The sequence below is a fragment of the Giraffa tippelskirchi genome, chromosome 1 (assembly GCF_054371585.1).
Source record: "Giraffa tippelskirchi isolate mGirTip1 chromosome 1, T2T-mGirTip1v1.2.pri, whole genome shotgun sequence".
Taxonomy (NCBI): Eukaryota; Metazoa; Chordata; class Mammalia; order Artiodactyla; family Giraffidae; genus Giraffa; species Giraffa tippelskirchi.
In genome coordinates this window covers 206,726,780-206,749,910 of record NC_137275.1, presented here as the reverse complement: position 1 = coordinate 206,749,910, position 23,131 = coordinate 206,726,780, and the positions used below count along the sequence as shown (strand labels likewise).

The following is a 23,131-nucleotide window of genomic DNA, read 5'->3' as shown; positions in this document are numbered from 1 at the left end:
GAATTTAGTGGGAGGGTCCTCTGTTGAGACAACAGTGACAGAGACACGACTGTGTAGCAGAGCACAAAAAGAGAAACCAAAGAAGAACCAGGAAACCAAAAGAACATTGATGATATAACCACATTTCGATGTAACAAGGGAACATTTCCCATGTGTGTGGCATCTGGGTAAATGGAAAGGATGTTATTTCTTTATTCTATCCTAGATACACTGGGTAATTGAAGTCCCTTTTGCCATTAGCAGCTGTTAACAATGAATCATTTGCAGTGGGCAAAAGAATGAGCGACTCTTGCTTTCCACCTTTGTCTTCAGGGGGTGACTCTAGCTTGTCAAAAGACTGGGTTTACATGTGTTCCCCTTCCTGGACCCCCCTCCCACTTCCCTCCCCATCCCAACCCATGGCTGATTCATGTCAATGTATGGCAAAAACTACTACAATATTGTAAAGTAATTAGCCTCCAACTAAAATAAATAAATTTATTAAAAAAAAAAAACCTTAAAGCATAAAATAAGAAAATAAACAAAATAAAATAAAATGATTACTATTAAAAAAAAAAAAGACAGTGGGGAAATGGCTTGCTTGCCTCTGCTAGACCCCAGTGCCAGATGCCACACAATTAATTCCTCACTGGTTTCCTGTTTACATTTCCATCTGTGTTCGTGAGACTTGGTGTCTTACAGTCTCCATCATCTCCAGACACCACGTTGTTTTCCAACGGAATAAATACAAAATGGCGCAGGGAAACACTCTCTCTGCAAGACAGCAGAAAGACTGTAGACTTGAATACAGAGAATATTCTCATCATTGTTGGTTTATTATTTAAAAAGCCACTGCTGGTTTATTCTGGGTGATGTGCAAATCAGAAATTTTAATTCGATACAACCTCTGTGAACAAGTTCACAACCTAAAAGCAGAACTCGGTAAAACACAAAGTAAGGATACTTATAAGTTACAAAAAACAATATGATAGAGATACTAATAAAACTCTTGACTATGGCTTTAAAGAAAAAGTTAATCTAATAGATTTCAATGGAATATTTCTCTCTTCATGAAATTTTTTAAAAATATCATATGCTTTTCATTAACAACATTTAGGTTTTTTGAATTTATGAATATGTGTACTTTATTATTAATTAATTAGATTTTATAGGTATAAAATATCACAAAAGCAATATATGAACAATTTTTACCTATTTAGCTTACAGAAATGTTCCATATGTCTGTATTCTCTCACAGGATCTAGTACAATGCAAGGTGTATAACAGTTACGTAATAAATGATTTATTACCCTATTATATAACTCATTAGGTTGTATTTGACTAAATACCTAATCACTTCCTTATGTAGGTAATCAAAAGTACCCTGAAAAGTCTGCATATACTGTCCAAAGTGTTTAAATGATTTTGGGAACTCAGGAGGGAAAATGGAATCCGTTGATTCCTTCATGCTGAAGGTACATTCTCTTTTCAGTTCAATTCAGTTCAGTTCAGTCGCTCAGTCGTGTCCAACTCTTTGTGACCCCATGGACTGCAGCACACCAGGCCTCCCTGTCCATCACCAACTCCCGAAGTTTACTCAAACTCATGCCCATTGAGTTGGTGATGCCTTCACTCTCTGTAGTAATGACATTATACCAACTCAGGGCGACTACTAAATACCCTTCCCAACTTCACCATGCCGCATTTGTTTAACACCTAAAGGTCAATGGGAGGCAAATGAGAGACAACAGTCCACATTGACTTTGAAACCATTCTGTGAGTCTTTAGTGCAGCAAACCAAAATTATTAAAAATTCAAGAAGACGTGGAAAGTCTCTGGTCTTATTAAAAACTATGTATCAGGGACACAAAGACATATTGTGTGCTCTGAAAAAATAAAGTGTTGAGATAAATAAATACATGTCTCAAATTTATGCATTGGAGTAAACTGACAGTAAAGGTTAAATGAGAAGAAAGAGTGATGGAACTGCACCGTAATGATTTCTGACCTTTCTGCCAAAGACCTTTGCCTGTTTTTGAGTTTGTTCTTTTATTTGCTTTCCACTAATTATTTAGTACAGTGCTTGAAGCACTAGCTCTGGAGTCTTGAGCGCTTAGGTTAGAATAGAGTTGCTGTCCCCAAATAACTGTATTAGTTGGGCAAGTCACAGTCTGTTCTTCAGCTTCCTCATCTGCATAATGGGTCTGTGAATAGCACATCTAGGACAGAGTTGCTGTGATGATTAAGTAAGATAATACATGTAAAGTATGTTCAAGCACATAGTAAAAGTAACAGTGAAAGCGTTAATGGCTCAGTAATGTCCGACTCCTAGTGATCCCTGGACTGTAGCCCACCAGGCTTCTCGCCCACGGAATTTTCAAGGCAAGAATACTAGAGTGGGTTGCAATTTCCTTCTCCAAAGGATTTTCCTGACCCAGGGGTCAAACCCAGTTCTTCTGTATTGCAGATAGACTCTTTTCCATCTGCGCCACCAGGCTATTATTCAATATATTGAATTAAAAGATTGAGACCAATTTACTAGAAAATTATCCTGAGAGAGATTGCCTTCATATATCTCAGCTTCTTCCACACACTTCTGTCTCCACTTTGCTGTGCTGGGGATAAGGGAAACCCATTTTTAAAGTCTCCCTTAAGCTAGAACTATTCCAAGATATGCTCAACCATTGCCCTGGAGTAGCTAATTATTGTATTTCTAGGACAGACTGTAAAACTGAATTGATCTTTCTTCCTGAGTTGTTTTTAACACTAAGATCTTATTTTCAAAATATCTATTTTCCAACCACATTTCAGGAAGAGTTTTGTAGTCTATGAATTTCTAACTATACACTTGCTAGCCAAAATACATTTCTACCACTTTTAGTTTAGTAAAGCTGATTTATCCATGGGGAAAATATCAGAATTCTATTCTGAAAATTGTTCTCTTGGGCTATTAAGCTGTATCCAATTTCCACGGTGCCTGAAGACTTCATCTCTAGGGTTGAAGGATTCCATTTTGCTTCATTCATCAACCACAAAATAGTCAGCCTCATCTTTATTGCAAAGCCAAATTTCTAATGATAATGAAAGCAACTCAGGCTGCTAAGTTGAGTCAGCAATTTAAAAATAAGAATTCTTTGACCAATGAACACAATCAAATTTGAAAAGCAGCTGACAAAGAGGACAGAAATGAAATCTTCAAGGTTTTACTATTTTATGTTTCTGAATAAAATTGATTTTTATGTCTTTTAACACATACTTCTTCTAATTGCCACATAACTATTTTTCCTGTTTTTCCTTATGTTCCATATGCATAGTTGTTTTAATTAGCTAAGAATAATTGTTATTAATGCCAATAATTATTAAAATATTAATACTTAATATATGTATTAAAATTAAAAATTTGTAAAAATGGTAATCTATTTTTAGCAGTCAATTACATATTAACCTTGACATGATGAAGTAGAGTGATTGAAATATTAATTATTTCCTATGCAGCAATTTTTTCTAAATGTCTCTGCAATTTCAACATAACTTTTTCCCTTAAGGTAATTTTTATACTTCTGTTATAATGCTAAAATTCTATTCTTAAAATATGTAAATGTATATCATAACTATTAATTTTAGATTTTTAAACTTTCATAAAGATTCTTCTTAAAGATTTCTTAAAGTTTAAAAATTTTTAAACTTTCTTTGCATCCATGGGGTTGCAAAGAGTTGGACACAACTGAGCGACCAACACTACACTACACTACACTGCAAACTCCATAGCACTTGGCTGAGTGTCTGAGACAGAATAGCATTCAACTTCTATTTGTGAAAGTAATGAACAGATGAATAGGTGTGCAATAAATAGTTATCAAATGAAAAACAAAAACAATTCTGCAATGATTACATTAACTTGGACTGGAATTATTGACTTTAAGAGGATTTTTAGGAGAAGCAATATAGTCAGGAAGGATCCTTGCTAGTTAATTTCCTCATTTATGTGCAATCATATACCAGTTGGGGCTGTACTTATGTTGTATTTACACAATTTACTGAAAAGTTTATGACAAAATCTCCCCATGAATAATATATATATTTGTATCTGCTGAATTCAAGCCACCAGTTCACACTGAAGAAATCAAAGAGGAAATCGAAAAGATGAAAACAAAGCAAAAGAACAATGGTCCAAAACCTATGAAAGTGAAAGTGAAGTCGCTCAGTCGTGGCCAACTCTTTGCGACCCCATGGACTATAGCCTACTCGGCTCCTCCATCCATGGAATTTTCCAGGCAAGAGTACTGGAGTGGGTTGCCATATCCTTCTCCAGGGTATCTTCCTGACCCAGGGATCGAACCTGGGTCTCCCACACTGTAGACAGATGCTTTACCATCTGAGCCACCAGGGAAATCCCAAAACCTATGGGGGACAGCAAAAGTAGTTCTAAGAGGGATGTTTATAGCAATACACTCTTACCTCAAGAAAATCTCAAGTAAACAATCTAACCTTATATCTAAAACAACTAGAGGAAGAAGAACAAACAAACCACCAGTTTAGATGACTGTAGGTTTTTACTGTATTGCCTGGCTTGGGGATATTATATCAATATGATAGGGCCTGTTTGAAGGGGAGGAATATGTCAAATATTCCTTTGCCTTGGTCTCATACTATGATGGATACATTGGAAGAAGCCCTGGTTTTTAGAGTCAAGCAGACCCAATTTCAAATGCTAGCTTTGTCATCTGTGATTTGTGTGACATTAGGCCATTTATTTGCTCAGTCTTTAAGTCTTTACTCCTTGGAAGAAAAGCTATGAACAACCTAGACAGCATCTTAAGAAGTAGAAACATTACTTTGCCAACAAAGGTCCATCTAGTCAAAGGTATGGTTTTTCCAGTAGTCATGTTTAGATGAGTGAGTTGGACTATAAAGAAAACTGAGTGCCAAAGAATTGATGCTTTTGAACTGTGGTGTTGGAGAAGACTTAAGAGTCCCTTGGACAGCAAGGATCCAACCAGTCAATCCTAAAGGAAATCAACCCTGAATATTCATTGGAACGACTGATGCTGAAGCTGAAACTCCAATACTTTGGCCATCTGATGTGAAGAACTGACTCATTTGGAAAGAACCCTGATGCTGGGAAAGATTGAAGGCGGGAGGAGAAGGGATTGACAGAGGATGAGGTGGTTGGATGGCATCACCAACTCGATGGACATGAGTTTGAGCAAGCTCCAGAAGTTGGTGATGGACATGGAAACCTGGATTGCTGCAGTCCATGGGGTCGCAGAGTCAGACACGACTGAGCAACTGAACTGAACTAAGTAATACATATCCTGCATGGGTGGTATCTGACACACAGTAGGGCTCAGTATGTTCAGGTTCTCATTATTAGAACCTCAGAGGATTTAACTGACCTGTATGCCACAATCTAGTATGCAATCTTAGACTAGTGCATGATCTATAAACTGGAGTAAGGCATGTAAAACATCCATTATTGAGCAGTACTTGGCGTATAGTAAGCCTTCCATAGTATTAGAAATTGTTGTTGTTGTTGAAATTTATTGCCTCAGGAGGAAAAAATACAAATTATTCAGCAAATCTGGCCTAATTGTTCTGACCACACTCACCAGAGAGTTCCAAGTCCTTACTTGTTTGTATAAGTCTCAGTCCTTCTCCTGCAAGCTGGTACAAGCTTAGATGTCTCACCTGTAATGAAATAATCATTATGAAGTACATTGTTTAGTATCTGCCTCCCTAAGAGGCTACACGCCATGACAGCAGGGACTATATTTACCTTATTTACTGTTAAATCCCAACCACTTAACACAGTGCCTATTCACTCAGTAAATATTCATTGAATGGATGAATGAGTGAATGAATAAATGTGTGAATTAGTCAGTGAACATTATTATACAAATGACTAGTATTGTGCCTGACATGTAAATAGGTACTGAATGAATGTCTGTGCAACTGAATTGGCAATAGCATTCATTATAATAAACATTTCTAAAGAAACTTTGTTATTTCCTTATAGTTACCCATTACTTTTTTAAAAAAAATGTTATTTAATGATAACATCAGCTGAAGAACAGACTGCCCGGGTAAAGCCTTTTATTGTCAGTCTTGCCTTTCAAACCAAAACTACTAGGCACAAAATAGGCACTCAAAATAGCTCTTTGAATGGAAAATTCTAATCATGCTCTTGACATTGTCATCATTTCCTTGACTCTCCATTGTTAAGGAACAAACAAAATTACCAAGGGAAAAAACATACAGCTCTTTAAAATGCAAAACGTTTTCTGTATTATTTATTTCTCTCTTTTATAGTTATACACAAATCTCAAGCCTCATATATTTTTTTAAAAAGGACTTGTGTAATCAGAGGAGGAGACGGACTAGTGAACACATAGCCTTGACTTTCCTGCAGTGAATTACAAGACCAGAGCCCAGAAAGAGAAGCTTGATTTACCTACTCCTGGACTCTCATGTTCTAAGATCACAAAACCTGAGCCATGACCAGAAAGGATGCACCAAATGTTTCCCGAGTGAAGTGACGCAATGTGCCCAGAGACCTGAGTCACTGCCCTGTCCTGAGGTAGAGGTGGACTCTCAGCCCCAGGGAGAACAGCCCTGTTTGGCTGCTGCCTTTCTAGGTGGTCCCTGGAAAGCCTAACACCGTGTTACCAGGAGCAACAGAGATCAAGCCCTGAGCCTTTGGAGTTGGGAGCACTGATTTCAAGACCCTAGTCTACCAGAGAACTAACCCTAGGAAGTATCAAAATAGTGAGAGCTCACACAAAGGAAACCACTTGAATACAAGATCCAATATCACCCAACCACCAGTAACCACCCTGTGCAGGACTCCTCATCTAAACAACAAACAAAACAAAAATACAAAGCCAATCATCAACAGATAGGATTACCACCTCACTCAGCTTGCCCGTCAAAGGAAAAACAAACAAACAAACAAAAACTCAGCACAAATCTCACCCTATATGAAGCTTACATAAAACACTGGACCAACTTTAGGAGGGCAGAAACCAAAAGAAGAAAAGAATTCAACCTTCTTCAAGGAAAGAATTCAACTTTCTTTGAAGCCTGGGAAAAGGAGACCTCAAACACAATAAGTTAAAAAAAAAATAATGAAAAGGCAGAGAAATACTACACAAATGAAGAAACAAACTAGAAGCACAGAAGTCCAAATAAATGAAGAGGAAATAGGCAAACTACCTGAAAAGAATTCAGAAAAATGATAGTAAAGATTGTCAAAAACCTTGAAAACAAAATGGAGAAAATGCAAAAATCAATTAACAAAGACTTAGAAGAATTAAAGAATAAACAGAGACAAACAACACAATTACTGAAATTAAAACTACTCTAGAAGGAATCAATAGTAGAATATCTGGAGCAGAACGAATCAGTGAGCTGGAAGATAAAATGGTGGAAATAACTTCTGAAGAACAGAATAAAGTAAAAAGAATGAAAAGAACCAAGGACAGTCCCAGAGACTTCTGGGACAATATCAAAAGCATCAACATTCGAATTACAGGGGTCCCAAAAGAAGAAGAGAAAAACAAAGGGTATGAGAAAATTTTTGAAGAGATTATAGTTGAAAATTTCCCCAACATGGAAAAGGAAATAGTCAATCAAATCCAAGAGGCACAAAGAGTCCCATACAGGATAAACCCAAGAAGAAACACTCCAAGACACATACTAATCAAACTAACAAAGACTAAACACAAAGAAAGAATACTAAAAGCAGCAAGGAAGAAGCAACAAGTAACATACAAGGGAAACCCCATACACTTAACAGCTGATCTTTTAGCAGAAACTCTGCAGGCCAGAAAGGAATGGCAGGATATATTGAAAGTATTGAAAGGGAAAAATCTACAACCAATATTACTGTACCTAGCAAAGATCTCATTAAAAATTGATGGAGAAAGAAAAAGCTTTTCAGACAAGCAAAAGTTAAGAGAATTCAGTACCATCAAACCAGCTTTACAGCAAATGTTAAAGGGACTTATATAGTCAAGAAATACAAGAGAAGAAAAAATATCTACAAGATCAACCCCAAACAATTAAGAAAATGGCAATAGGAACATATATATCAATAACTGCTTTAAATGTAAATGGATTAAATGCTCCAACGAAAAGACACAGACTGGCTGAATGGATACAAAAACAAGACCCATATATATGCTGTCTACAAGAAATCCACTTCAGACCTCAAGACACATAGGGACTGAAAGTGAGAGGATGGAAAAAATATATTCCATGCAAATGGGAAGCAAAAGAAGGCTGGAGTAGCAATCCTCATATCAGACAAACTAGACCTTAAAATTAGGAAAATTACAAGAGATAAGTAAGGACACTACATAATGATCAAGGATCAATCCAAGAGGAAGACATAACAATTGGAAATATCTATGCACCCAACATGGAAGCACTTCAATACATAAGACAAACACTAACTGACATAAAAGGAGAAATTGACAGTAACACAATAATGGTAGGAGACTTAAACACCTCACTCACACCAACAGACAGATCATCAAAACAGAAAATTAATAAGGAAATCAAGTCTTAAATGATACATTAGATGAGATGGATCTCATTAATATCTTCAGGACATTCCATCCAAAAGCAGAAGAATACACTTTCTTCTCAAGTGCACATTGGAACATTCTCCAAGATAGACCACATCTTGGTCACAAATCAAACCTCATAAATTTAAGAAAATTGAAATCATGTCAAGCATCATCTTCTCCGACCACAATGTTATGAGACTAGGTATTAATTACAAGAAAAAAACTGTAAGAAACACAAACACATGGAGATTAAGCAATACATTTCTAAATAACAACAGGTTACTGAAGAAATCAAAAGGGAAATCAAAAAATTTCTAGAAACAAATGACGATGAAAACACCACAACTCAAAACCTATGGAAAGCAGCAAAAGCAGTTCTAAGAGGGACGTTTATAGCAATACAATCCTACCTTAAGAAACAAGAAAAACATTGAATAGACAACCTAACTTTACACCTAAAACAACTGAAAAAATGAAGAACAAAACAAAACAAACAAACAAAAAATTAGTAGAAGGAAACAAATCATAAAGATCCGAGCAGAAATAAATGAAAAAGAGATGAAAGAAACAATAGTAAAGATTAATAAAACTAAAAGCTGGTTCTTTGAGAAGATTAACAAAATTAACAAACCTTTAGCCAGACTCATCAAGAAGAAAAGAGAGAAGAATAAAATCAACAAAATTAGAAATGAAAAAGGAGAGGTTCCAACAGACAATGCACAAATACAAAGGATTATGAGACTATTATGAACAACTATATGGCAATAAAATAGAAAACATGGAAGAAATGGACAGGTTCTTAGAAAATTTCATCTTCCAAAACTGAACCAGGAAGAAATAGAAATTATGAATAACCCAAACAAGCACTGAAATGGAAGCTGTGATCAAAAATCCCCCCAAAAAAACAAAAGCCCAGGACCAGATGGCTTCACAGGAGAATTCTATCAAACGTTTAGACAAGAGCTAATACCTATCCTTCTAAAACTCTTTCAGAAAATTGCAGAGGAAGGAACACTTCCAAATTCATCCTATGAAGCCACCATCACCCTGATACCACAGCCAGACAAAGACAACACAAAAAAGGAAACTACAGGCCAATATCACTGAGGAACATAGATGCAAAAATCCTCAAAAAATTTTAGGAAACAGAATTCAGCAACACATCAAAAAGCTCATACACCATGATCAAGTTGGGTTTATTCCAGGAATGCAAGCATTCTTCAATATATGCAAATTAATCAATGTGATACAGCATATTAACAAATTGAAAGATAAAACCATTTGATCATCTCAATAGATGCAGAAAAAGCCTTTGACAAAATTCAGTACCCATTTATGATTCAGTTCAGTTCAGTTCAGTCGCTCAGTCGTGTCCGACTCTTTGTGACCCCATGAACCACAGCACGCCAGGCCTCCCTGTCCATCACTAACTCCCTAAGTCCACCCAAACCCATGTCCATCGAGTCGGTGATGCCATCCAGCCATCTCATCCTCTATCGTCCCCTTCTCCTCCTGCCCTCAATCTTTCCCAGCATCAGGGTCTTTTCAAATGAGTCAGCGCTTCACATCAGGTGGCCAAAGTATTGGAGTTTCAGCTTCAACATCAGTCCTTCCAGTGAACACCCAGGACTGATCTCCTTTAGGATGGACTGGTTGGATCTCCTTGCAGTCCAAGGGACTCTCAAGAGTCTTCTCCAACAACACAGTTCAAAAGCATCAATTCTTCGGCGCTCAGCTTTCTTTATAGTCCAACTCTCACATCCATACATGACCACTGGAAAAACCATAGCCTTGACTAGACGGACCTTTGTTGACAAAGTAATGTCTCTGCTTTTAAATATGCTGTCTAGGTTGGTCATAACTTTCCTTCCAAGGAGTAAGAGTCTTTTATTTTGTGGCTGCAGTCACTATCTGCAGTAATTTTGGAGCCCAGAAAAATAAAGTCAGCCACCGTTTCCACTGTTTCTCCATCTATTTCCCATGGAGTGATGGGACCAGATGCCATGATCTTAGTTTTCTGAATGTTGAGCTTTAAGACAACTTTTTCACTCTCTACTTTCACCTTCATCAAGAGGCTCTTTAGTTCTTCTTCAGTTTCTGCCATAAGGGTGTTGTCATCTGCATATCTGAGGTTATTGATATTTCTCCCAGCAATCTTGATTCCAGCTTGTGCTTCATCCAGCCCAGCGTTTCTCATGATGTATTCTGCATATAAGTTAAATAAGCAGGGTGACAATATACAGCCTTGACGTACTCCTCTCCTGATTTGGAACCAGTCTGTTGTTCCATGTCCAGTTCTAACTGTTGCTCTCTGACCTGCATACAGGTTTCTCAAGAGGCAAGTCATTGGGCCTAGAAGGAACCTGCCTCAACATAGTGAAGGCCATATATGATAACCTACAGCAAACATTATTCTCAATGGTGAAAAATTGAAAGCATTCCCCCTAAGATCAGGAACAAGACAAGGGTGTCCCCTTTTACCACTATTATTCAACATAGTTCTGGAAGTCCTAGCTTCAGCAATCAGAAGAAAAATAAATAAAAGGAATCCAGATCAGAAAAGAAGTAAAGCTCTCACTGTTTACAGATGACATGATACTGTACATAGAAAACCCTAAAGATACTATCAGAAAATTACTAGAGCTAATCAGTGAATTTAGCAAAGTTGCAGGATACAAAAGCAATACACAGAAATCACTTTCATTTCTATATACTAACAATGAAAAATCAGAAAGAGAAATTACGGAATCAATCCCATTCACCATTGAAGCAAAAAGAATTAAATATCTAGGAATAAATTTACCTAAGGAGACAAAAGAACTGTACACAGAAAATTATAAGACACTGATGAAAGAAATCAAAGATGACATAAACAGATGGAGAGATGTTCCATGTTCCTGGGTAGGAAGAATCAATATTGTGAAAATGACTGTAGTACCAAATGCAATCTGCAGATTGAATGCAATCCCTATCAAATTACCAATGGCATTTTTCACAGAACTAAAATAAAAAATTTCACAATTCATATGGAAATATAAAAGACCCTGAATAGCCAAAGCAGTGTGAGAAAGAAGAATGGAGCTGGAGGAATCAATCTTCCTGACTTCAGATTATACTACAAAGCTACAGTCATCAAGATAGTATGCTACTGGCACAGAAACAGAAATATAGACCAATGGAACAAGATAGAAAGCCCAGAAATAAACCCATGCACCTATGGGTACCTTATTTTTGACAAAGGAGGCAAGAATATACAATGGGGCAAAGACAGCCTCTTCAATACCAGTGCCAGGAAAACTGGATAACTACATACAAAAGAATGAAATTAGAACACTTCCTAACACCATACGCAAAGATAAACTCAAAATGTATTAAAGACCTAAATGTAAGACCAGAAACTATAAAACTCTTAGAGGAAAACATGGTCAGAACACTTCATGACATAAATCAAAGCAAGATCCTCTATGATCCTCCTCCTAGAATAATGGAAATAAAAACAAAAGTAAACAAGTGGGAACTGATTAAACTTCAAAGTTTTTGCACAGCAAAGAAAACTATAAGCAAGGTGAAAAGACAACCCTCAGAATGGGAGAAAATGATAGCAAATGAAACAACTGACAAAGGATTAATTTCCAAAATATACAAGCAGCTCATACAAGTCAATACCAGAAAAACAAACCACCCAGTCAAAAAGTGGGGAAAAGAACTAAACAGACATTTCTCCAAAGAAGACATAGTTGGCTAACAAACACATGAAAAGATGTTCAACATCACTCATTATTAGAGAAATGCAAGTCAAAACTACAATGAGATATCATCTCACCTGGTCAGAATGGCCCTCATCAAAAAGTCTACAAACAGTAAATGCTGGAGAGCATGTGGAGAAAAGGGAACACTCTTGCACTGTTCATGGGAATGTAAACTGATACAGCCACTCTGGAAGACGGTATGGAGATTCCTCAAAACCACCATATGACCCAGCAATCCCACTCCTAGGCATATACCCTGAGGACACCAAAACTGAAAGAGACACAAGTATCTCATTGTTCATTGCAGCACTACTTACAATTGCTAGAACATGGAAGCATTAGAATTAGTACTAACGCTTTCCCTAACTAACCCTAAATCTCCAGCAGCATTTTGATACCACAAACGTGAACAAACGGCCCTTCCCTCAACGTAGATGTCCATGGACAGATGAATGGATAAAGAAGTTGTGGTACATATACACGATGCAATATTACTCAGCCATAAAAATAGAATCCGTTTGAGTCAGTTCTGATGAGGTGGATGAACCTAGAACCTATTATAGAGAGTGAAGTAAGTCAGAAAGAGAAAGATAAACATTGTATTCTAACACATATATACAGAATCTAGAAAAATGGTACTGAAGAATTTATTTACAGGGCAACAATGGAGAAACAGACATAAAGAATGGACTTATGGACATGGGGAGAGGGGAAGAGAGGGTGAGATGTATGGAAAGAGTAACATGGAAACTTACATTACCATATGTAAAATAGATAGCCAACAGGAATTTGTTGTATGGCTCAGGAAACTCAAACAGGGGCTCTGTATCAGCGTAGAGGGGTGGGATGGGGAGGGAGATGGGAGAGAGTTTCAGAAGGAGAGGATATAGGTATACCTATGGCTGATTCGTGTTGAGTTTTGACAGAAAACAATAAAATTCTGTAAAGCAATTATCCTTCAATGAAAAATAAATAAATTTTTTTAAAAGGGCTTGTATATCTATAATTTTTAGAAAGAACAAAAACTAATGTCTTTGGAAATAAATTGTAAGATGGAATCATGATAGCAAGCATTTGTTTCCAGGAAGTATCTTTGGATGTTTATAACATTTAAAAAATTTTACTTTACATTATAGCTGATTTACAATGTTGTATTAATTTCAAGTATACAGCAAAGTGATTTAGTTATATGGATAAATATATCTATTATTTTTTAGATTCTTTTCCCATATAGGTTATTACAGAGTATTGAGTAGAGTTCCCTATGCTAAACAGTAGGTCCTTGCTGACTATCTATTTATATAAAGTTATGTGTATATGTTTTTTGTTTCTTGGTTTCTTTGCCTTCATTTTTAAATTATTTCGTTAATTTTTATTGGAATATCACTGCTTTACAATGTGTTAGTTTCTGCTGTACATCTCTGTATTCTTGACAGCCTTTTGTCTTTACATGTGAAAAAAAGAGCTAGCTATATTTTCAGTTTGTCTTCCTCAATCATCTTGACAGCAATACATCTTTTTTCGACTATACAATCAAAGTTAAAGACAAAATGTAGGCAATTAGCTCTTCCACATGGCTTGTCAAAGAGATTAACAGTGAAGTAACACTTTGGAAACCAAGTAGAGCCCCAGACCAAGTGAAGGTACCGAGTCAAAGCTACTTAATTAAAACTCTTACAACAAATTACATCTTCTTCAAGCTCCTCCTTCATCCTTTCCCCCGCATCTCTTGCCTTGAATAACTGTTGTCCCAGATACTTGGTTTATCATTTTCTTGATTTTTTCTAAATATCACTTCTATCACATATATATGAATTCCTAAAAATACACTGGTTTGTTTTTAATGTTTTTGCATTTACACAATGGATTCATGCTGCAATCTTCTGAGACTGGTTTTCTAACTTAGTGTTGCTAAGAGTCATCCATAGTATTCCACATCATTCATATGTTTCACACTATACAACCTTCCATTGTGTAAATATTCCACATTTATTTACCCATTCTCTCGTTAACATTTAGGTTGTTTCCAATTTTTGCTGTTATAAAAAATGCCACTAAGAACATTCTTAAACATATCTCCTGGTCTAGTTGGAGTTCTTTAGGAATGTACTTAAAGTTGTTTGTCTTAGAGCATATAAATCTTCAACTATACAAAGTAATAGCAAACAGTTTTCCAAAGTGGATACATCAATTTGCATTCCCACGAGCAATGAATAAGTGATCTTACTGATCTACATTTGCTTCGACACTTGGTTTTACCAGACTCCTTTTTTTCTGACAAGTTTTTGTTGATGTTTTAGTACTTACACTGTACATTCACAAGGCCTCATTCTATTATTAAAAATAAAACAAAAGTAAAAGAGGGTTATGCATGACCAATGATGAGAGTATTTCATAGATCAGGGATTGTAATTTAACTAATTGTGTGTTTTTCAGGTCCAGATGAGGGTTTCTGGGAGAAGTAGATAGGGAATCCTAGCCCTAGTAAAGACCTGAAAGATGGCTTCTGAAAAATACGTTGAAGGGAAGGGCAGAAAGCCTTGGAATACAATGTGCCCTTACTACACAGTACACTAATCATTTCTCTCCTTTCTGGACTCATCTCTTTTACTCAGAGAAGTAGCAGATCCAAGGCAATCATACCTAGGACATTTCTGAGTCCTTTGAGGGAAAGATGGTGAAAGCTTACTATGTCCTTGTTACTAGGTCTGACAGCAATATCAGGAGTGGTGGCAAAATCTCAGGAAACTCTTAAGTGAAACACTCATCTGAGATTGTATTTTCTTCTAGGGTACGGCATTGGTCTCCCTCCCAACTCTCCTTTTACTTCCAATATATCCGAGCTAATCAGTCAATACAAGTCACACGGGTTTATGGATGTGCTACATGACAAGTGGTATAAGGTGGTTCCCTGTGGCAAGAGAAGTTTTGCTGTCACTGAGGTAAGGGGAAAACTGCTGATAATGTTGATGCTTTGTATAGCTTTACCTTGAAGAATATTAGGAAATGCTGTCATATGTGTCAGTGGCCAATAATCTAGGTTATTACATCTCCTAGGATTCACCATGATATTTGCAGCTGCTGTTTAGTCGCTAAGCCGTGTACAACTCTTTGCTACTCCATGGACCGTAGCCCACTAGGCTCCTGTGTCCATGGGATTTCCCAGGCAAGAATACTAGGTGGGCTGTCATTTCCTTCTCCAGGGACCATGATATTTAGATTACTCCTAATTTCACTTGAAGGATGACTATCCAATAGGAATTATTAGTAAAACAAGTTTGTCTTGGATTTAATTGTGATGCTACTTTGATGAGGAAATATCTGAATTTGTATCTTTTCCCTACATATTATATCCACAAATGCAGAATAAATGCTATTCTGCGTTACAATAATAGTATCTGAGACTGACATTAACAGTGTTTGGTTTAACTGTTAATTGTTGGTCATGATGTGGATTGCAAAATATCCTCAAGATCTAATTTCCCAGGGGTCCAGTGATGGATCTTGCTTAGAGAAACAGACATAACCAGGTAATTCTTAGATAATCCTAGATATTGTTTAACTGAAAACAATCAACTCACTTCTTTTATGTATAGGAAGCTAATATCCAGAGATCCTAAGTGATTTGCCCAAGGCACACAAATAACCAGAAAATACATCTTTCTATCATAACACTCTGCCTTGATGATATAATTAGAAAGAAAAACTGCAACGTGAGCCAGAGATTGGATAATTAAGATAGGAGACTAAAAGGTATAATAAGAGTCAGACTCCAGTATTTGAAAGAGAAGGAAAATAAAACAGTACAAGGTCAGCCTGACACTTAAAAAAAAATCTAAAGCTGATAATAATGACTCCCAAGAGCCTCTCTTCACCAACAACTGTCGAATTTGTATTTCAACAACGACTCTTCTTCTGAGCTCTGGAACCATGTATCTACCTTCTTGTTTGACACCTCCACTTGAATATCTTATACACATCTCACATTTAACTTGTCAAAACAGAACCCTGATCTTCTGTCCTAAATCCGCTTTTCTTCCTGTGCTTCACATCTTAGGTAATGGCATCTCTGTCCATCAAGTTTCTCATTCCCAAAACTGGCAGGGATCCTTAATGCCTACCACATCTTACCTTCTGCATCCATCAACAAGCCGTATCTTTTACTTCGATAAAATATGTCTCAAATATGCCCATTTATTGCCATCTCCACTGTCATCACTCTAGTCCAAGCCATCATTCCTCACTTGGACCACTGCAAGTCTCCTCACTAGTTGCTCTGTTTTCACGCCTGCCTTTCTCCAATTTGTTTTCCACAAGGCAGATCCCGTTCCTACTTAAGCCTGCAGTGGCTTCCATGTTAATTAAGGAACAATCTGAAATGCCGAACGTGCCCTGCAATGCCCTGAGGGACTTGACCCTACCTATTTCCTCAGCCTCATTCATGCCACTTTTGTCCTGGTTCATTACAGCCCCACCAAGATGGTCATTTCAGATGGAGATACATCAGTGGCTTTCCTGCCTTAAGGCCTTAGCACATGCTGTTGCATCCTTCTTCCTAATTACTCTTCCTCCCCCTACCCTCCCAACATTAACCCAGCTAGTGCCTTCTCATTATAAACTCTCAGCTGAAATCCCCCTTCTTCAGAGCCTTCCCACAATCCCTGATGCAATCCAAATCGTTGTTGTTCAGCCGCTAAGTTGTGTCTGACTCTTTGTGACCCCACAGACTGCAGCACACTAGGCTTCTCTGTCCTTTATTATCTCCCGGAGTTTGCTCAAATTCATGTCCATTGAGTCGGTGATGCTATCTATCTGATCCTCTGCTGCCCCCGTCTATCTCTCTTTATAATCTCATAGCTTATTGAGAAGACAGTCATTGAGTAATGATTTAAAGGAAGGAAGCAAGAAACTAAGGAATTAGAAAACTAGCATGCTCTGTTTCTTACCATGTGACAAAAACTGTATTTGGGACATTAACTCATTGGTTCTCACTGCATCCTGTAAGGCAAGAATTTTTATATTGATTTGGAGATATTTTCATTTTAGAAAAAGCTAAAAGAAATGAAACTTGGCTTGGTCAGCTGAATTAATTCAACCAAGAAAATAAACAAGCTAATCACTTAAATTGTGCAAAGCAGCAATCATTTGGCATTTCCTACCACTTCTTGTGACCACAGTTATTTCAAGCCAAAATCTCCAAGTGATCAAAGCTGACAGCAAGACACTAGATAAGATGAAGGGAGTCTCCCCGTCATGTCCCCAAAGCCAGCAATATGGAATGGTTTGCACCTCTCTGATCATAAGCACATCTCTAGGTTGTGCCATTTCAGAGGACCATGAGACCAAGACATCAGCTGGATGGACCATCTGGCTCCCAGGACAAGCCTCTCAGGATACAGGGCTCTTCAGACTCAGAACCTAACTCCAGCTGCACACATAGCGGGAAACATACATAGACTCATAAGCACTAACCTAAATCTCATTCCAGTGTGAAATATCTAACACAAAATGTAATACATTTGAAGCCATACACTTCAGGACTTGCATACTGGCTCTACCAATTAATAACTGAGTGACTTAACTATTCCTAGGTCTGAGTTTCTTCATTCATGAATGGATATAATAAAACATAACTTGTCATTTTGTTCTGAGGATAAGCAAACATTTATGGAAAGACCTAGTTAAAAAACCTGGCATAGTAAATAGAAATATTAATTCTTCCTCTCCTTCCATCAGGAGAATTTCCTGGGGTTCATAGATATCTTTAGATATCTTCCTACAGCTCTTTCTACAAGTGGGGAAACCTTCCCAGAAACTCTCCAGTAAATTTCCTTATATTCATTGGCCAAAAACTGTGTCATCTGTCCATGTTTAAGCCAATCAATGGTGAGGAGAATGAGATTACCATGATAGATTAGCCAGCCATGACTCATCCCCTAGGACTAATAAGGGGGCAGCTTCCCTGGCAGTACATGGTCCCATAGAGAAGACTTAAATGAAAGCAGGTTTCCCTTAGAAAGAATGATTCAGGAGAATGGATGCTAAGTAGACAACCAACCACCTGTTTTACACCTTCTCCCATCCTACCTGCTCATAGTCATCAGTACAATGAGGTATTTGGATATAATCATCTGCAAGCACCCTCTCAGCTTTGATATAGTGATAATGGTCTTTCTTTATGTCATCCTGAGATGAGAATGCTTAATATATTTACCATAAAGCATAATGGTTGAAAGAATGGGCTTTGGAGACAGTTCTAGGTTTGAATGCTACCATCTAAGTGATATTAAACATGTTACTTGTCCATTCCTAGCCTCAGCTTTTACAAATTGGAGTGAAAATGTCTACTTCATAGGACTGTGGTGAAAATGATAACCACAAAGTAACTTACATCCTTAAGGATGATGAAATTTCATCATAACTTTCCAGAGCTATATGGATTTATCAGAAATTTCAAACAAAACCAAATTAAGTGCAGACAAAAAAGAAGACGAGTTTTGAAAAACAAAAAGTCAGAAAAGCCATGAACTGTTCAGATGATGCATGCAAAATATACCACATCATTTTTCAACCATGATTTTTTAATGGAGCAAATTCAGGGGAGAGGCATTTGGGGAACTCTGGATGTAGTGAGCTGGAAGCAACTGGATAAGAGGCTGATGTCAAGATCAAGTTATGGTTATTAAGACAACCCTGGGCTGGCTTTCCAGGTCAGCTGAATGTGAAGGGGGTGAGGAGTAGGAATGAGGAGAATGGAAGAGAAGTGTACGCTTAATTGGAACTTCGGAGACAGAAATAAAGGAAGATTCTGATAACATCCATGTGGGTGTAGAGTTAAGGGGGCCACCTCCAGGCTCAGGGAATGTTAAGGACACACGGGGAGCACTTCTTTCTCATGATGGTGGTCTGAAGTAAGGCCTGTTGTGGTCTGTTCAGTAACAAGCTGCTTTGCAGGGATGCTCACCTGTGTGCAAACAGCAGAGCATATCCTTGGGCACTGACTGGCATGTTTGTCTTGAAGAACCTAGGACAGAATTTCAGGATGTCACCCTCACAGAACCTAACGGTACAATGTAATTCAATGAAATCCATATTCAGCTCATTGGCTGAGCTTGATCTCCTCCGTGAAGGCCCTCTGCCTGCTGTATTTTCTTTCATTCAATCCTTGGGTCTCCACTTGCTGTTTTGAGGGGGGCAAAGGGGTTAACTTTCTCTCAGAAAAGGTCAGAAGAAGGAGGCATGCTTGTTAGCACTTTCCTTGCCATCCTTTTTGCCTCAAACATCATACACTCTGGGCTATTAGTGTGAAGAAAGTAGGACTGGATTTGAAATCAGACAAACCATATTTGAAGCCTGCCTGTACCATCTGCCTGCCTTGGAAAAATCACTAACCCACCTCAGCCTCAGCTTCTTCATCTCTTCAGTAACTTTTTGTAAGGAGTTAATAAAGTAGTAGTTTAATGCAGTGGTTCCCAACCTTTTTGGCACCAGGGACCTGTTTCATTGGAGACAATTTTTCCATGGACCCAGGTAGGGGGATGGTTTGGGGATGATTCAAGAGCATTACATTTATTGTGCACTTTATTCCTATTATTATCACATCAGCTCCATCTCAGATCGTCAGGCACTAAATCCCGGAGGCTAGGGACTCCTGGTTTAATGAACACATCTCTCCTCCTTCACTCCCCTTGGGGGAGGGGTGCAGAGCACAGCACAACAGAAGCAGGTATGTTCTGGAGGGTACCTCTCCCAACAGGTGCCCTTGAGAAAGACATTCCTCTGACCTCCCATTTTCCAGGTACAGTCCTAGTCCATGTCTGTTACCACAAAGTCATTAAACAATTTCACTCTGAAAAAAATCCTCATTTGGTAAATGAATAATAGCAATATATGGTCACCTAGCATGCTTTTTTCCACCTATTTCTCACAGTTGGACATTAATACTTGATCGCCTGTGAGAACCTTGATCTATTCACCCCTCATCTCTTGGCAACCCTAGAGCTGTCTAGCTGCAATCTCCCTGGAGAATAAACTCTTTTTTTTTCAATTCTAGGGCTTTATCTACTCCCCAGAGTCACCTAGAAAACTGCAGGTACAATTCTGCAGACCAGACTCCAGCAATTTTCAGAGAGGAATTTTAAATTAACCTCAAATGTTTCTTCATGATCCTCCCAGCACAGCTGTGCCTCTTCCCACAGTAGACTCACTGTCGATCAGTTTCACAGGAAAAAACTATGACAGACTTTAAATTTCCTTCATTTCACTCTGACTCAGCCCAAAAAAAAAATGTAATTTTTTTGAGTCACTGACTGAATTTGAGAGTTTCAGGTTTTATGAAATCTGTTATTTACAAACGAGAAAAAGGAAGGCAGCAGGTCACAACTTGGCAAACCCCCAAAACTTTTCAAGGAATTATTAAGATTTATGATGATACCTCTTTTTACAAGTCTCCTTTAAATATTGGGTTGAATAATATGCCTTTTAACCAACTAGGAATAGTTAAGAAGGAAGAGGAAACAGTTTGGTCAGAGAATGGATAGCACACTCAAACAGCCTGAGGAGAATTTTCAAGAAATTATTTACAGAGGTGTGATCTAAGGAAACAACAGAAATACTGCAATATCTCAGGGCAGGTAAAGTGTAGGAGACATTACCTAAGCTAAGGAAGCACACCTTAGCTCAAAGGGAAACGTGGAGAGAGCCACTCCTAGAACCCACAGAGGCACAGGAAAAGGCATTCAAATAGGAGCTGGAGCCTTTGGTTAGGGATGTAAACATGCCACAGTGACCTGGTTGAGAGAGGGCAAGGAAGTAAATACCTGACCTTAGTCTCCTCCTGACCTGGGATCTTCCACTACTGCCTTTGTTGTTCAGTCACCCAGTTATGCCTGACTCTTTGCAACCCCATGGACCGTAGCACACCAGGTTTGCCTGTCCTTCACAATCTCCAGGAGTTTGCTCAAATTCGTGTCCATTGAGTTGGTGATGCCATCCAACTATCTCATCCTCTGCCGTCCCCTTCTCCTCCCAGCAATAGGGTCTTTTCCAATCAGCCAATTCTTTCCCAGCAACAGGGTCTTTTCCAATCAGTCAATTCTTTGCATCAGGTGGCCAAAGTATTTGTGCTTCAGCATCAGTCCTTCCAATGAATATTCAAGACTGATTTCCTTTAGGATTGACTGGCTTGATCTCCTTGCAGTCCAAGGGACTCTCAAGAGTCTTCTCCAACAGCACAGTTCAAAAGCACAAGTTCTTCAGTGCTCAATCTTCTTTACATCCATACATGGCTACTGGACAAACCATAGCTTTGACTATATGGACCTTTGTCAGAAAAGTAATATCTCTGCTTTTAATATGATGTCTAGGTTTGTCATAGCTTTTCTTCCAAAGAGTAAGCATCTTTTAATTCCATGCCTATAGCCACCATCCACAGTGATTTTGGAGTTCAAGAAAAAAAAGTCTATCACTGTTTCCATTGTTTCCCTATCTATTTGCCATGAAGTGATGGGACTGGATGCCATGATCTTCATTTTTTGAGTGTTGAGTTTTAAGCCAACTTTTTAACTCTCCTCTTTCACCTTCATCAAGAGGATCTTTACTTACTCTTTGATTTCTGCCATAAGGGTGGTGTCATCTGCATAGCTGAGGTTATTGATATTTCTTCTGACGATCTTGATTCCAGCTTGTGATTCATCCAGCCCAGCACTTCACATGATGTACTCAGCATATAAGGTAAGTAAGCAGGGTGAAAGTATATAGCCTTGACATACTCCTTTCCCAATTTGGAACCAGTCTGTTGTTCCATGTCTGGTTCTAACTGCTGCTTTTTGACCTGCATACAGGTTTCTCAGAAGGCAGGTAAGATGGTCTGGTATTCCCATCTCTTTAAGAATTTTCCACAGTTTGTTGTGATCTGCACAGTCAAAGTCTTTAGCATAGTCAATTAAGCAGAAGTAGATGTTTTTCTGGAATTCTCTTGCTTTTTCGATAATCCAACAAATGTTGGCAATTTGATCTTTAGTTCCTCTGCCTTTTCTAAGTCTAGCTTGTACATCTGGAAGTTCTTGGATCACGTACTGTTGAAGCCTAGTTTGAAGGATTTTGAGCATGACCTTGTTAGCACATGAAATGAGTGCAATTGTGCAGTAGTTTGAACGTTCTTTGGCATTGCCTTTCTTTGAGATTGGAATGAAAACTGATCTTTTCCAGTCCTGTGGCCACTGCTGAGTTTTCCAAATTTGCTGGCATATTGAGTGCAGCACTTTCACAGCATCATCTTTTAGGATTTGAAAGTTCAGTTAGAATTCCATCACCTCTGCTAGCTTTGTTTGTAGTGATGCTTCCTAAGGTCTACTTGACTTCACATTCCAGACTTCCAAGATGTCTGGCTGTAGGTGAGTGATCACACCATCATGTCTATCCAGGTCACTAAGTTCTTTTTTGTATAGTTCTTCTATGTATTCTTGCCACCTCTTCTTAATATGTTCGGCTTCTGTTAGGTCCATACCATTTCTGTCCTTTATTGTGCCCATCTTTGCATGAAATGTTCCCCTGGTATCTCTGATTTTCTTGAAGAGATCTTTAGTCTTTCCCATTCTATTGTTTTCAACTAAATTTTTGCATTGTTCACTTAGGAAGGCTTTCTTATCTCGCCTTTTTATTCTTTGGAATTCTGCATTCAGATGTGTATATTTTTCCTTTGACTTTCACATTCAGGAAAGGGTATTAAAATAGGAGCTGAAGCCTTTGGTTAGGGGCATAGACATGCCACAGTGACCTGGCTGAGAGAGGGCCTGGAAGTAAATACCTGACCTTAGTCTCCTCACCACTCCC

The 23,131-nt window shown here is 38.1% G+C and overlaps 1 protein-coding gene across 1 annotated transcript in view; it reads left to right on the top strand.

Annotated features, from left to right (window-relative positions):
- GRIN3A (glutamate ionotropic receptor NMDA type subunit 3A) overlaps nt 1-23,131 on the top strand; it is a 183,594-nt gene that overhangs the window by 128,124 nt on the left and 32,339 nt on the right. The window contains exon 6 of the mRNA XM_081573222.1: nt 15,089-15,240. Within this exon, the coding sequence (XP_081429348.1) occupies nt 15,089-15,240 (152 nt within the window). The remainder of the gene's footprint in view (nt 1-15,088; nt 15,241-23,131) is intronic.